Genomic DNA, 15,929 nt, shown 5'->3' with positions numbered 1-15,929 from the left:
AGATAATGATGTCAACAAAATAATTATACAAATGCAAAGAGAAAAAAAATAGCATTATTATCATGGGCATAGTTAGAACAGGGAGTTGTTAATTAACAACTCCTTGGTTAGAAGTAGATATATATAGAACAAAAAAACAAATAATTAAAAGAAAAGCTAAACTAAAAGTATAATTCAAATTTAACTACACTTCATAGGTTGCAATAATAAAAACGAAGGATATCACTTGTGGAGTAAGTAATCAATGCAATGATGATGTTTGTTTTTGATATACAACATAATATAAGAAAGTTTAAAATAAAGATATATGTCAACATGACATTACAAAGAAATTTCGAAAAGTGTGTACAGTACATCAAACTCTTATATTGATTTGTGCTTTCAATATGAAGCTATAGCAAGTGTTTTCAAACATCAAATTCAAATACTCTTCAATATTTTTTAGTACAATAATTATAAATATTTCACAGGAAATATAAATATTCCTTTCTTTACATATGTTTTTTAATAGTCAATCTGTATAATATAAATTTTTATATGATGATGAATAAAAGTTTGATGACCTCGCAAAAGAGAGATACAATTGTTAAAACTGCCCAATCAAATGGTTCACAAATTGCGTCATAATTTGTGAAATAAATATATACGTGCTGACAATTTTTAGAATATTTATTAGTCGTCTTTAGAGAAGAAAACTCAGATCAGTGATATTACTGCTTTCCACTGAGGTATTCAACAATACATATCATGTACCTCAATCAAATAATCAAATAAAAATGATGTTCTCTCTGTTTTGTTCTTAATTTTTTCGAATGCAAATAAGTCAAATCATTTGTTCTTTTCATAATTCATGTGATACATAGCATTCTACCATATTCAAACACACTGATATTATTGCATCTTGCGACATACATAACATGCAAAAAGACAAGTGCCTTTGTTTGCTTTCATTTCCTCTATCTGTCCATATTATTTTTAGTGACTTGTCATTTCAATTCTGGCACATAACAAGTACCTCAAATCATATCCTTTTCAGTGCCTCTTCTAGTCGTAATAGAAAGTATTTTTCTAAATTGTATTACAAATTCACCATGGAAACCTAAAAACATACAAACCAAAAATAATTAATAAAACATGTGATCTCTTATTTAAAATTGAATAATGTATCTATACACACATGAAAACTCGATCAATTTATTTAATACATAAAATCATTTAGAAACATTAAAGATCAATTTCATTTGTATCAAAATATATTTAAATTCTCAGTTGTCACATTAAGAACATTTTAGAAAGCTTACGTCTGGTAATGATCTCATCAGCGATTGATCTAGTTTCTTAATGTTCTCTGTTGTGTTATTAAGAACCAATGATCAGTTGACGTGTATCTAAAGTAATATTAATGATTTTCAAAGACACATTGCGAGAGATTAAAAGAGTTACTTGTCGTGGCATAGATTGTAGGTGTGCAATACACCCCAAGCAATCTTTACTTTCATAATAGTCATAACAATAAATCAAAGCTTAAACTGGTGTTTCTCCTTTATGGCACATGAATGACATTATTTTAGGTAGACATAAATTCTTATGAGAGGATTTTATTCTTATGAGAACATTATGCACTAAGGACAATTGGGAGATGTATCTAGCTTTTTCATTCAACATTTATTTCTTCAAGTCATAGAAACAGTACTTAACAAAAGTATTAACAAAAGTAGATCTACAAATTATATATAACTTGATGTTTGACTTTACTAAAAACTCATTACATTTTTTAAGTAGATTCGATTCAGCAAGAAAATTATCGTTTTATTCCAACGGGAAGCTTTAGAATTGGTTAATTTCAGTTTAGGGAGAGCTTATTCAAATTAACTGATGATTAGATGAGCAGGTATCATTAAATTTGATGAGAAACTGGAAATGTTCTTGAGGTCCGATTCATCTATAGAACTAGTTACAAAATATCCACTTTATCAGAAGCGACACTGTGGCTTGTTGATTGACATGCGTGTTTACCAGTATGCAGGACCTTTCTTCAAATCCAGTCAAAATTCCAATATTTTTCTCATGGCCAATAAAGTAGCACTATCTCACCCTCATGACACTTTAGGATATTTGGGTTTCCAACATGTGATTTGCGAGTTTTGTATTTGCAATTTGATAGTGTGAAAATAATTTTAACTCTAAACACAGCATTTCACAAATGTTGTTATTGAGTTCAATAACATGTTAACATTGTTAACTTTTGAATACAAAGCTATTTAAAACCTAAAAGCATATGAGACAAATTAAATGCATTAATAGAATTAAATACCAATACATTGACTTAAAATTATTAGATCCATTACTACATGACTTGTATACATTATTCAAAATGAAGGATTGAGGGCTCAATCATTTTTTACCAAGGGAAACAGGATGTCATATCTTCTTGTTACAAAAATTCAAACATGTTTTCAGATACAAATTTAATTTTTAGTCGCGTGCAACGCGACTCTACAGCTCACTACGTCGGTCGGATGGTCGGTAAACACTAACTCAAATTTGAGCATGTGACTGCAGCCATGGCCTTGTTTCTAATCAAGTACAGTAGTTCATTTATTCTAACCAAGTAGCTTTACATATGTACCTTGATCGATTGTTTTTCATTAAGTTAGAGTGGCTTATAATAGGAACTCTACGCATCAGGACAGGAGAAGCAGGTGAACAAGGCTTCTCATTGAAGCATGTAACATTTTATTTCTTTATGCCTAGCAGCGAATAACCATCTTACTATGTGCTATGTTTACCTCCACAAATCACAGACATGGATGGCATGAACAGTGTATTTAAAAAAATTATTATTGTTTTAAATATCATCTATATTATTTCCTTTTTGCAGATTAACTGAAAATCACAAGGTCGCAATTCGTGCAATTCGTAAGATCAAGTATTTAGTGGCAAAGAAAAATTTCCAGGTAAGATTCATTTGTAGCTCATTTATTTTTGCCCAAGTGGGTAATTTTTGTCTACTGTATAGAAGTCAGTCAATGAGCATTGGCCAGCGTTTATGTTTTCCCGCAATTTCTTGGTTGCTTGAAAACTGAGGTAGACTATTACTTGCTGCAACTGTAAATTCGCACAACTTGAAATCGCTGGGCATTTAGACTTCACAGTCACTAATAATCATCACAGCAAAGTGTTAATGTTTTTAAATTGGGTTAAGCGCGAGAGATTGGTGTGCAGTAGTGCTGTTGCTTATGATTGCTTTAGATTAGAAAGAGATGGTTATATATTTGTGTTTGAAAAAATAAAGCTATATACTCTACTTAGACTGGTGTTGTTATTGGAAGTGTCATTTCATGGCAAGCAATTAACTAACTAACTAAAGCCTCTAGTCATTAAACCACTAAGTTTTATGGAAATCGGCATCAGTTTCTCTTTGGAATGCGTTGCCTATTGAAATCCGTCAGGCAACTTCCAACAGTGTCTTCAAATCTCTCCTCAAAACCCACCTTTTGAATTTTTAATTTTCAAAATGTTTCTGTTTCTGAAAGCGCATTGAGGCTTTTAGCTTTGGGTTCGCTTTTGACAATCCTGGCTTTTTGTTTCATTTTGTTTTTTTATGTATTCTATTGTAATTGTAATGAGCCGATATTGAATAAATCAAATCAAATCAAGTACCACTACCAGTTATTATTATTATTATTATTATTATTATTATTATTAACTTTTTAAAAATCGCAAGCATAGAAAAAGGATACTTACTTTGTATTACTATTGTACATCATAGAAAAACTTGTCAATGTATATTTATTAACTTTTAGATAATTATTTAGAATATGGTAATATTACATTAGCACACAAATAATGCATCTCATACAACAGTTATACCAGACATTAAGAAATATAACTTGTACTAATTTTTAGTATGATGAACATGACATTTTGTTTTTGAAGTTCATTTCATTGTCTAAGTGGTGAATGTGGTAAAGGGATATTTAGTTTAAATGTAGAATTTCTGCTTTTTTCTTGAACCAAAATAACATTTTTTAAGTACCTTTAGTGACGTTTCTTTGAAAACCTGTTCGGACTCGTTGTTTGAGAATTTCTGCGGATGTTAAGAACGTAAAGCAATTAAACACCTGATTTTCCTTGTTTGGGCTCGCGATCTCTGATAAATTCATCTGGTTCCAAATTTATTAATTATTATGCGAGTTAAGTTGTTTTCCAATATGAAACTACCTTCTATATTCTTAAGATAGTTTATAGAATGTAATTGCTATAAGTTTTGTCAATAAATTATTAGAAAATTTAAGCAAAATATTTGAAAAAAAGAAGAGTTACAAGAGAAATCTGGAAAAATTGTTTGACCTCTTTTTTTAATGAGCACTTTGTTCTTGATTTTAGTGCCACCATTGTTAAAAATGGAATGAAAACCTATTGTATTTTACTTGTACTTGTACTGTAGGTATTGCTTTTATTTCAACAGCAAGCAAGGAAGCCTTATGATGTTAGAGATGTTATTGAACAATACTCTCAGGGTCATCTGAACATGACTGTCAGGTTAAAAGAACTCCAGAGACGAATGGACCAGTCACTTGGACGAATGCCTTATGCTAAAGGTAAGTCCTACTAGCAAATGTAAAAATGTTAATTGAATTTGTAAGAAGTATTTATACTTTTGTGGTTTTTCCCCTGCCGCCATCACAATTAAGACACAAATATTACTATGATTTATGAAATGTAATGTATTAAAACCAAACGAAATAAGCTGTACAACATTTAAGATAGAGAATTTTTTTTTCAAATATAACATTACCAGTGAATCATCCCTGTTTCTCCTTATATTAAAGACAAATAGAATTAAAAAATTTAAATTAAATTAAATAGCTCTGGATAAAAGTAATACTGTAGCCTACTGTAGTATGTAAAAATAATAATTACATTTTTTAAGTAGTTTATATCAGCTGCCGCTTTTACAAATTTTTTGAGAGCTTTTCCAAGTCCTTGATTTACACCGAAGTTTAAGGTGATATCGTTAATAATGTTGCTGAACTTCTGACAAGGACTTACGAAAGTTGGAAAAGCTCTCAAAAAAATCCGTAAAAGCAGCAGCTATTTAAAAAATTGTAAAACATTCAGCATATTTCCAAAATGTATAATAATTAAATTAAGAAGAATTTTCAGAAGAAAATCTATCTTACATTATTTTATTAGGTGGTGGACCTATACAGTTGATCTTGCTCACCAAAATATTATATTTGTTGTAATAAAAAAATCAGCCAATGTAACAAGTTATATTAAAGGTGTCGTTTGTTTATTTATTTTGCTCATCATTTTTTTTTCAAGGTGAAAAGACAAAGAATACAATTAGTGGTAGAATCTTAGCTGTCGAGGAAAAAGTAAATGAAGTTGATTTAAAATTAGTTACATGCGTTACATTGATGAACAAAGTGTTACAAACTTTGGAAAAACAAGATAAGGTAATATCACCATCTTCTCATTCCAAAGAAGCTGAAGTTTGAAACATACCATTCAATAGAGGGCAGTAGGTGAGATCTATATTTAATACCAAAAACAGAGGGCAGTATAAGGAAAATGATATTGCTCAAGGAAAAAATTGTTCTGATTGAATCCATTTGGAAAATGAGCTTTTCAAAGTGAATCCAGATTGAAATGAATGTTTTATTTATTGAGTTGCAAATACTGAAAGAGAATTGTTGTGGTTGTTTTAATTCCAATGCTTGTCTTTATCAAATACAAACTATATATGCACATTTTTATATACAGTTATTTGGGCTATTTCTATGCTAATTGAAAAGAATATATTATAATGTAAAACAAAATCATTATTTTTATTGGCAATTGTAAATCAGGTGTGTATTATTATTGTAAATGACTTTATGTAAAAGTTTGCCTATTATTGGACATTTAAGTGCATTCTGTCCATGTCTAAATATTGTTTTTCATATACATATTTTTAACAGGTTATTGTTCTATTTTTGTCAGAAATTTAAAGTTTGGTAAATGTTTTTACTGTGTTTAATGTACTGATTTATACAAATATTTCATTTTTCTCTTTTCATAATCCATTATTAAAGCGATAATTTTTCTATATTGTCTATTTTTGTAAAAACAGCAAACCTGAAAGTAATTTAATTATATAATGCTTTGTTGAAATATAATGTTAATAAGTCTTTGTAGGTCTCTATGCCTTTTTTTGCATAAATCAGGATTTTTTAAAAACTGAAATATCTATTGTATGATTTTATTTAAAAAAAAAAAGTAATTGGTCCCTCTTAATGACAACCATTTGCAACTCACAAATCTCGTTTTACCGTGATGTTTATTGGAAGAGAGTATGTCAACCTCACTCTTCCAAATCACAGCAGTACAAGTGCCTAAAAGTATTATCCGCAACACACTTTACTAAAACCAGAATGAAGGAAATGAAAATGTACATTGTACACATTGAAATGTTTGCTTCCCTCTATTGGTTCTTGTTGGCATAATGATAAAGCCTTGCCATGCGTTTGTCTTTATCTTTACACTACCAGTATTTTGCCAGTAAGTGACAATTGGTTTTGTGTAAGATATTATCCACTTGGCCAACTTATTTAAAGATATATTGTCGCCTTGAAATAATTTTTAAACAGTGTTTGTCATTTTTAATGTCGCATATGCCTAATTGTTAGGCCTATTCATTTTAGATCGACAGACAGCATTTTTTGTCAGACAATAGATTTATTTAAATGTTGTCTGTCTAAGTGAAATCATTATTTTTGTTGATTTTGTTGTGCGACAGTGAATAACTTTATTAAACTAAAAAATGTCCTATTCAAATTTTTATTTTAATCATCTTTAATTTTCATGTTTTGGGGGACAATACATCTTTAATATTAATGATATCAATTAATACACTTCTCAAACAACACCTATGAATACCATTCTTGAATAGCAAATGAAAGTATGTGCCTCAAAATCTATAATAAAAATTTTTTTTTATCATAAACTATTGCTGACTTTATATGGAAAATATTCAGTCACGAATGCATGATAACATAAGGTGAAGTTTTCCCAAATTATATCTTTTCTATATTTCTAAACATGCATATTGACTTTATTCCCAACATTTATCTTTTCCATATTTCTCAACATTCATCTTACCTTTATTCCCAACATTTATCTTTTCCATATTTCTCAACATTCATCTTACCTTTATTCCCAACATTTATCTTTTCCATATTTCTCAACATTCATCTTACCTTTATTCCCAACATTTATCTTTTCTATATTTCTAAACTTGCATATTGACTTTATTCCCAACATTTATCTTTTTCATATTTTCTCAACATGCATCTTTCCTTTATTCCCAACATTTATCTTTTCCATATTTCTGAACATCCATCTTACCATTATTCCCAAAATTTATCTTTTCCATATTTCTCAACATGCATCTTACCTTTATTCCCAACATTTATCTTTTCCATATTTCCAACATTTATCTTTTCAATATTTCTTAACATGCATCTTACCTTTATTTCCAACATTTATCTTTTCCATATTTCTCAACATTCATCTTGCCTTTATTCACAACATTTATCTTTACCATATTTCACAACATGCATCTTCCATTTATTCCTAACATTTATTTTTCCCATATTTCTCAACATGCATCTTTCCTTTATTCCCAACATTTATCTTTTCCATATTTCTCAACATGCATCTTACCTTTATTTCCAACATTTATCTTTTCCATATTTCTCAACATGCATCTTACCTTTATTTCAAACATTTATCTTTTCCATATTTCTCAACATGCATCTTACCTTTATTTCAAACATTTATCTTTTCCATATTTCTCAACATGCATCTTACCTTTATTCCCAACATTTATCTTTTCCATATTTCTCAACATGCATCTTACCTTTATTTCCAACATTTATCTTTACCATATTTCTCAACATTCATCTTGCCTCTATTCCCAACATTTATCTTTTCCATATTTCTCAACATGCATCTTTCCTTTATTACCAACATTTATCTTTTCCATATTTCTCAACATGCATCTTTCCTTTATTCCCAACATTTATCTTTTCCATATTTCTCAACATTCATCTTACCTTTATTCCCAACCTTTATCTTTTCCATATTTCTCAACATGCATCTTTCCTTTATTCCCAACATTTATCTTTTCCATATTTCTCAATATTCATCTTACCTTTATTCCCAACCTTTATCTTTTCCATATTTCTCAACATGCATCTTTCCTTTATTCCCAACATTTATCTTTTCCATATTTCTCAACATTCATCTTACCTTTATTCTCAATCTTTATCTTTTCATATTTCTCAACATTCATCTTACCTTTATTCCCAACATTTATCTTTTCCATATTTCTCAATAGCATCTTACCTTTATTCCCAACATTTATCTTTTCCAGATTTGCCAACATGAATATTGACTTTATTCCCAACATTTCTCTTTTCCATGTATCTTGCATCTTTGGTATTTTGAAATGTGTTCAAACATTAAATAATTAAATAATGTCTATACAATACAAATTTACTAAAAGAGCAAAGAAATAAGAAATCTTGCTAAATTATATGCATAATATTATTACTGCAGTTACCATTGCTCTGTTTATGTAAAATTATAATGTAAAATTAAGAATTTATATATTTGTGTGATTTGGTAATGTTATTCTAAACGTTTGCAGTGAAACTGTTTAAAATCAAATTGTGTCTTGATTATAAAATATTATCAATTATGTTATATTATACATCCAAACACAGTACTTTAAATTTGTATTAAATAATTGCAATTAACATACAGTATTTATAAAACAGTGTCCGTATTCACCTATCACATCTTAAGTGATGTATTATTATTATTTTCTTAAATTAGCTCGCTTGATTCAATCAATATTATGGATTTCACTTAAGTGGTTTTTACTTTCATAGAAGAATTTTTAGAATGGTGAATGCAGTAACATAGGCTGTGTGGTGAAAAGCTTTGTTATATAAAAGCTGGCATTCAAACTTATGTAAGATGACACTACAGTACATTTTCATTTAGGCCTATCAATGTCTTTTATATTCGTTAGAAACATGCAGCTAAGTATAGGAATGGATACATTCATGGTATAGGCAATTAAAGCCTGATGGTTAACATCAACAACATGTTTTAAATGTATATTTTGTACTATAAATTGCGTTTTAAAAGTTGGCAGTGTATATGTTTATTTTAAAACATAGCTGATAATTAAATTGTTGATATTTCTGCTTTAAATTGGGATATCAGCTGTAAATTTAATGAAGATTGGTATCCATATCCGTATGCCTAACATTTCATGAAAGCAATTTCGTTTGTTTCTATCCCTAGCTATCAACTTGAGATATAACCCGGATTAGCATTATTCATACTGCATATTGCTCTTATTTGATTAAAATTATAATAGTAAACAATCAATTTTAATATTACTTTAACAAACGAGGTCATACTTGTATAGGAAAGATGATAATAGCATGAGGCTAAAAGCTTTTTAAAGCATGTAGTCCACGATAGGTTTAGTTGTGGTGATGCAATTATTTATTGGAGGGTGGCCTTGTTGTGTGGCCGTTTTGGAGTACAGTAGGCCTAACTTGTTGTGAATGTCCATGTTTAAATCCATAAGAAAATTCCAGTTAAAACCTGTAGATATCAGTTGTAAAACTAGTTTACTAGTTTTAACTGATTGACTCTAAGGCGAATAAACTGGAAATGTTTCAACGCCAGTTCCAAGCAGTTACTATACCGGTAAAAACTGGTTTAACTCGAATTTCCAACGTGTCATAAAGTCTTTCCATCAATGCATTTTTTCCCAAAATATAAAGTAACTAAACATCGTGCAATTTACTATCATGTGGAAATATATGGTGATTTAGTATTTGTTTAGTATAGCAACTATCCAGCCAATACTTATAATGTTTAATTGTACAGCTTCAAAACAACTTAACAATGAAAGAGTAAAAAAGTACAGTCGATAACAATGTCAACTTTAACTGAAAATGTATGTGGTACTGTACTAATATATACTTTTTTTACTGATTTTGTGGAAAACATTACATTTTTTAAATATTGCTTGTAAACAATACCTATAAATATTGAAAAGACACCAATTATTGTTATGTACCCCTAAGATATGTGGCAATTGTGCAGAGTTGCCAAAGTATTTATAAGTGTGCTACATTGACATGGATATCTTTATATTTCTGCTGGTACAGATTTATTTATAGTAGGCCTATATATTTGAATGCTTCATTGCTTGTCAGATCCGAAATGCCATTGTTTTACTACAAAATATTGGCATAGGACGACCTAAAGCCAAGTTTATAGCTTGTCCTTTATGCAGATGAAATAGGCGCCGATTGTACACTCCGTATAGTCCGTGTGAAGCTTATTCATGAACAGTCAAGTTGTCACATGTTCTACAAATTAGTACTTTCTCTTTTTTTCTTCAGATATCTGCTCGCGGTACAGTAGGTCAGTGCTCAAAGATGCGGTAGTTGAGAATTCTCATGTTAAAATGCTGCTGAAAAAACGGTTTTTAGTAATTGGATCAGGTTATTTTGTACTCAAAATGTTCGCGCCATTTAGTGACTTTCTGAAGCGAGGTCAAATTGAGACCGCGTTTAAAAAAAAAACCGGTTTTGACGATTGAGATTTTTTTTTAAAGCCGGGATTTTTTTGCCAGCAGGCTCGCGATAAATGAAATTCACAAAATAAAAATTGCTTAGAACACCGGTGACCTTCAACTGCATGTTTTCCGAACTCGAAGGCCTATAATATTATAATACCCGATACGCGTTCGGTACCTGTATGTAATGTATCTCATCTAGCGACGTTGAACTTCCTACAGTATCACGTCTTCTGACAGAAATCTTTACCACATGTGTGATACGAATGAAATATGTATAGGGTTAGGTTAAGTTAATATCAGGATATATTATGATATGATACGAGTCTGCCCCCGTCAGCAGACACGATACTGCAGGATGTAGCCCAGTTACGTCGCTACATGCGATCGGCTAATAATAGGAATACCTCTGTTTCATTTGTGAATCAAATGCATGATATAACTTATACACCCCAGGATAAGATAATTGCTTCTGGACATTTGATGCAATATTGTTTTGTTACTAAACATTTATATATTAAAATAATATGTTCGTGTATATTATACCACTCTACCTCTCTAAGCAAATGCCACTATTATTTGACGAATTGTTTTATAGTTTACCATTCATTTATTTATTTATTTTGCAGGAAAGGGTCGGGTACCTAAACAGGCAAATGCATTCAACTAATTTATAAATTTATATACAATTTTAATCCTGAACAGTGAAGATTATGTTCTATTATTATATGCGTATAATTAAGTTTTTAACTTTACACTGCAATTATTATTTTAATAATTTTAATTTACCAAAGAATTTTAATAACATATTTGACAGCATAATAACATATTTATTCAAACTAATTTAACAGTATAATAGAAATTACAGCATTATTAATCAATTAAAAAAAATAATTAAAAAAATCTTTATTCTTTATTCCGTTTTAAAACTGGTACAAGAAAAACGGTTATTTTTAACGGCAGAAACAGTAGTCCCATATTGTCACTGATTTACAGCAATGAGAACCGTGCAGTGCAGCATTGTTTTTCATTCCATATTTATATTATGTGCAGCATGGTATTTTTGTTTAATAGTACTCGCTTATTTGATTGATTTAACGGGATTATTTATCAGCAGTCCCATATTGTCACTGATTTTCAGCAATGAGAACCGTGTAGTGCAGCATGGTATTTTTGTTTAATAGTACTCGCTTATTTGCTTTCTAAAGCGATGCTTGTGGTATATTGATAGTCTCAAATTAATTTATTATTCATTAACAGTTTGCTTCCTCATTAACGTTGATTAAGTCACTGTAGGCTGCTTTTGCAGACGGCTTAACCTACTTTCTGTAAGCATTCAACCGTACATTGTAGGCCAATTTACACAGACGAGCGCACTAACGGTAATAAAAGTATATATTCAATGTTATTCATTATATGACCATTTTACAGAAAGCGTGGTTTCCGCTGAACAGATTATACGTGGGACAAGCTACGCGGTTTTCCGCTTACCGTTACCGCTCGTCTGTGTAAAATGGCCTTAATTGTAATTTCCTATTGTGTGTATGTGGGAAATTTATTTTTCTTGACAACATTTTAAAAGGAATGCTTATGCCAGGAGATTTATTATCTTCCTTGTTATATTTGTAAAATAGCAATCGAAGTTATATTATTTGTATCTATTACATGTACATCCCTATGCAATATTAATATTTACATACAATTTTAAAATGTGTATTACGGTACCGTACGTTTTTAAAGGACGTTTTTGGTCCTTGTTTTGTGCCTATAAACAATATTTAAATTGTCTTGTCGGCAGATCAAATAGTAACGTTAATGTTTCGTTTTTACGACGCTCCACGCGCCTATGCGCCAATATATATGTAAAGACCCTTAAATCAAGTTACAAGGTCTAAGATTCTGCAGTATTGACTGATGTTTGGTACAGTGCTTATTGGCAGCGACGCTTCTTAAACTTATTTCCACCTAGGACGCAACGAACATTTAAGCGTACTTCCCACTAGAAACGCCACGCAATTATGTAGACGCAACGCAAGTGAGTTGATTAATGAACAGCGCCAATTTAGTTAATTCAAATAATCCATCGCTTGTAATTAGTCAATATCGCTTACCTACGCTTACGTCATTGCTTTGCGTCATAGTGAGAACCAAGCTTTATTGTCACTGTTCAGTGAATGATAAAGCTACAGTCACACTTTTCAGAGAACTAAAAACAATTTTCATTTAAAACGTGACATAAGCACCTTAATCCAAACTGCTTGTAAATTCTTGCGACCTGGTGGTAACTAAGCTTTATCGAAAGTCAAGTTTAGTGCGGCTCCTATGCAGTAGTATCGTTTAACGAGTGCGTGGCACGACTTTTGGATATAAAAGTGACGAATTTTCGTCAGTCTTCACCTATTTACCTCTTTGTAAACCACATACGTACGGTACCTTACAAAATAATGTGTTGACTTAATAACCATGTTATTCAAATGCACTTTCCAAAATATTCAACTCATTTTATTTGTTAATTTTGTATTTCTCTATGTATCAATGAAATAAATTGTCACTGAGTGCGCTACTCAAGTGAAAAAAAAAGACATGTTGTTGTTGTAGTATTGTAACACATGTATTAAGACACTTTTCATTCACTCTCATTACCTCCTTCTTCGGATGGGATGTAAATACGTGTACAGAGTGCAGGTTAAAGAACTTGGTACACTATTCGAAAAGAGTAGGGGATCGTGTGTACTGCTGGCTGACCTAATCCGAATGTTCCAGTTAAGCTTTAGGACCAGTATAAATACCTTTACCTTTATTAGCAGATTCTATTTATAACTTGGGTAAAAGTATCACCATAGGCAAATTTTGTGATACATTGTGAAATATTGTATGTATTGCATATGGCGCCTCGTTTATGGCATAAGCAAATACTAATATACAGAGATAGAAACAAAAATATGAACCTCGGTCTTCGCAAGGATCTTTTCTGAAGTGCAAACACCGTCGTAAAGTTTCAGTCGATTGAACATTAGGTCTACATTAATGCGAAAAATGTATATGTATTTTATTATTCACTTAAGGTAATGTATTGCACTATATATGTTTGCTTTTAAGAACAAAATAGCATAGGCTAGTAGCCTAGTCTATTGTTAGGTCTATTATACATACTTGCCTTTAAATGACATCAATCATCAAAGGTCTTTTATTGAATCAAAAACACTTATCTAAAAATGGTGCACTTCAGAGTAAAATCGTTGCGTATGGTAAAATTGACCAAAATTATCTGACAACATAAAACCTTGTACTATACTTTGTACTTTGGAAAATATTATTTTAATTGGTTATGTGAGAGCGCGCCACCTGTTATAAAACTATTAGCTAACTATTGAACTCGGCTACCATTTTCAAACAAATCTATGGTTACCATCAGTTCGTATGGTAATTTTTACCCGACTTCTGACATTTTTTATATTCTGGTTTTACAATTTCCCGGCAATATACATTGATGATTTGTGAATATATATGATTTAATCGTTATTATTTTGCAGTATAATTTTCAAGTTTGCTAACTTCACACGTGGCCCCATGAAAAAAATCAAAATATGAATGTCAATCAAGAATATGAACGGCCAACGTTGCCAGCTAGAGAGGGCAGCAAAAACCCGGAAGTCGCGAAGTGATTAAATCAACCCGGAAATTACTTCTACCGCGGACGGTTGAAAATCTACCGATGAAATCAGAAATAATTTTGTTGTTCTAATTCCTAAGAGAGAAATACGGAACATTATCATAATTGTGAACAATAACTTTACCAAATCTACGTTTCGCGAAACATCGGAGATAGATAGGGTATGTATCCTTAAATGAGATCTGTACAGACGTTTTTCTATTGTGCTCGCCTCTATATCAGAATTAAGTATAACTTATAGTATATAGATAGATTATGTCAGACCTTTTTTTCTTATTGATAGGCCCTATATAAAGGTAAAACAGAGATAAATCAAGACAACTAAAGGTGGATAAAGAATATGGAAACATAGTAGAATAATTTATTAACCAACTAAACTAGTATTGTTAATAAGATGATAATTATTTATAGTACAGAAATAAATGTAGTATAAAGTATTGCCAGTATCTGATCCCAATAGATATAGAATATGTTCCTGTATTGGGAATACTTTCTTTAAACATGGTAACGTTTTCCGCACACCCGCTTTGAAATCATTGTATCTGAATGTATATATAACAGGGTTTATACATATGTTTACCATTGAAAACCGTAACATGTTGTTGCATTCTACCTTTTGCAGTTGTACTCATGAATAGCTTCTCGTATCAAGGGTCTCTAATGATCAGCTTATGCTGGATGGATCACCCTCATTAAATATTGTTCAAATAAAATAAAAAATAAAATCAATGGAAAATGTAGAAGAATAACAAAATTGCCACATTTTCAAAAAACTTTATCGTTGGTCAATTTTCTTCACGTGTTTCTTTCCATGGTGATATTTGTTACCCTATTTATATTAGAGTTTCTTCAATTTCTTAAAACATTGTGGATCGGCGACGTAGTTTCCACATCTAAAACCGTATAGACCGGCAGCCCAAATGCCAAATGAACAAGTTGTGTTCATACAATACTAAATGGGTAACGACAGACTACTTGTCTGCTGCACCGCAAGTGCCAGACACCCTAAAGTTTGACTAAAGACCCCCTTCCCCCAAATGGCCTAGATTAGATATTGTAGATACCACACCAGCAACCAATGTTATATGATTTAGAAGCTTGTAAGAAATACCAAATGACCTATTACAGACTATCTGTACACTGCCTTGGCCCTGGCAGACCCCGCTAAACTTCGACTAGAGACCCCCCTTACCCAAACTAGCCTAGATTAGATATTGTAGATACCACCAGCAACCAATGTTATATGATTTAGCACATTGTAAGGAATACCAAATGACATATTACAGACTATCTGTACACTGCCTTACATTGACTTCAAGTGACCCCCAACACACTTAATTAGTCAGATATTGGTACCTAGCTCATCTAACCAAATGTCTCTGGGCTGCCTGTCTAGTATGGAATATCATTTTCTTAATTATTATACATACATATAATATACATCATATCATAATTTATACACCAAAAACTATTGATTGAAGTCTCTAATAGAAGTTCTTGTTTCTAGATTTATGACATAAAAATAACAATATTCTAATTTAAGTAATATTAAAATCATCACAATATTTGAAATAAGGATTGTAGTTGATATTTTAA

The 15,929-nt window shown here is 30.9% G+C and overlaps 1 protein-coding gene across 4 annotated transcripts in view; it reads left to right on the top strand.

Moving 5' to 3' along the window:
* The window catches only part of LOC144847275 (potassium voltage-gated channel subfamily KQT member 1-like), a 74,005-nt gene extending 66,702 nt beyond the window's left edge, over window positions 1-7,303 (top strand). For all 4 annotated transcript variants that reach the window (XM_078703614.1, XM_078703613.1, XM_078703615.1 and 1 more), the window contains exons 12-14: window positions 2,882-2,957; window positions 4,472-4,604; window positions 5,332-7,303. In XM_078703614.1, the coding sequence (XP_078559740.1) occupies window positions 2,882-2,957; window positions 4,472-4,604; window positions 5,332-5,507 (385 nt within the window). In that variant the 3' untranslated portion in view covers window positions 5,508-7,303. The remainder of the gene's footprint in view (window positions 1-2,881; window positions 2,958-4,471; window positions 4,605-5,331) is intronic.
* The last annotated feature ends 8,626 nt before the right edge of the window (window positions 7,304-15,929 follow it).

The sequence above is a fragment of the Antedon bifida genome, chromosome 1, assembly GCF_963402885.1.
Source record: "Antedon bifida chromosome 1, ecAntBifi1.1, whole genome shotgun sequence".
Classification (NCBI taxonomy): domain Eukaryota; kingdom Metazoa; phylum Echinodermata; class Crinoidea; order Comatulida; family Antedonidae; genus Antedon; species Antedon bifida.
The sequence above is the reverse complement of the archived record's forward strand: the minus strand, read 5'-3'. Positions and strand labels throughout refer to the sequence as shown.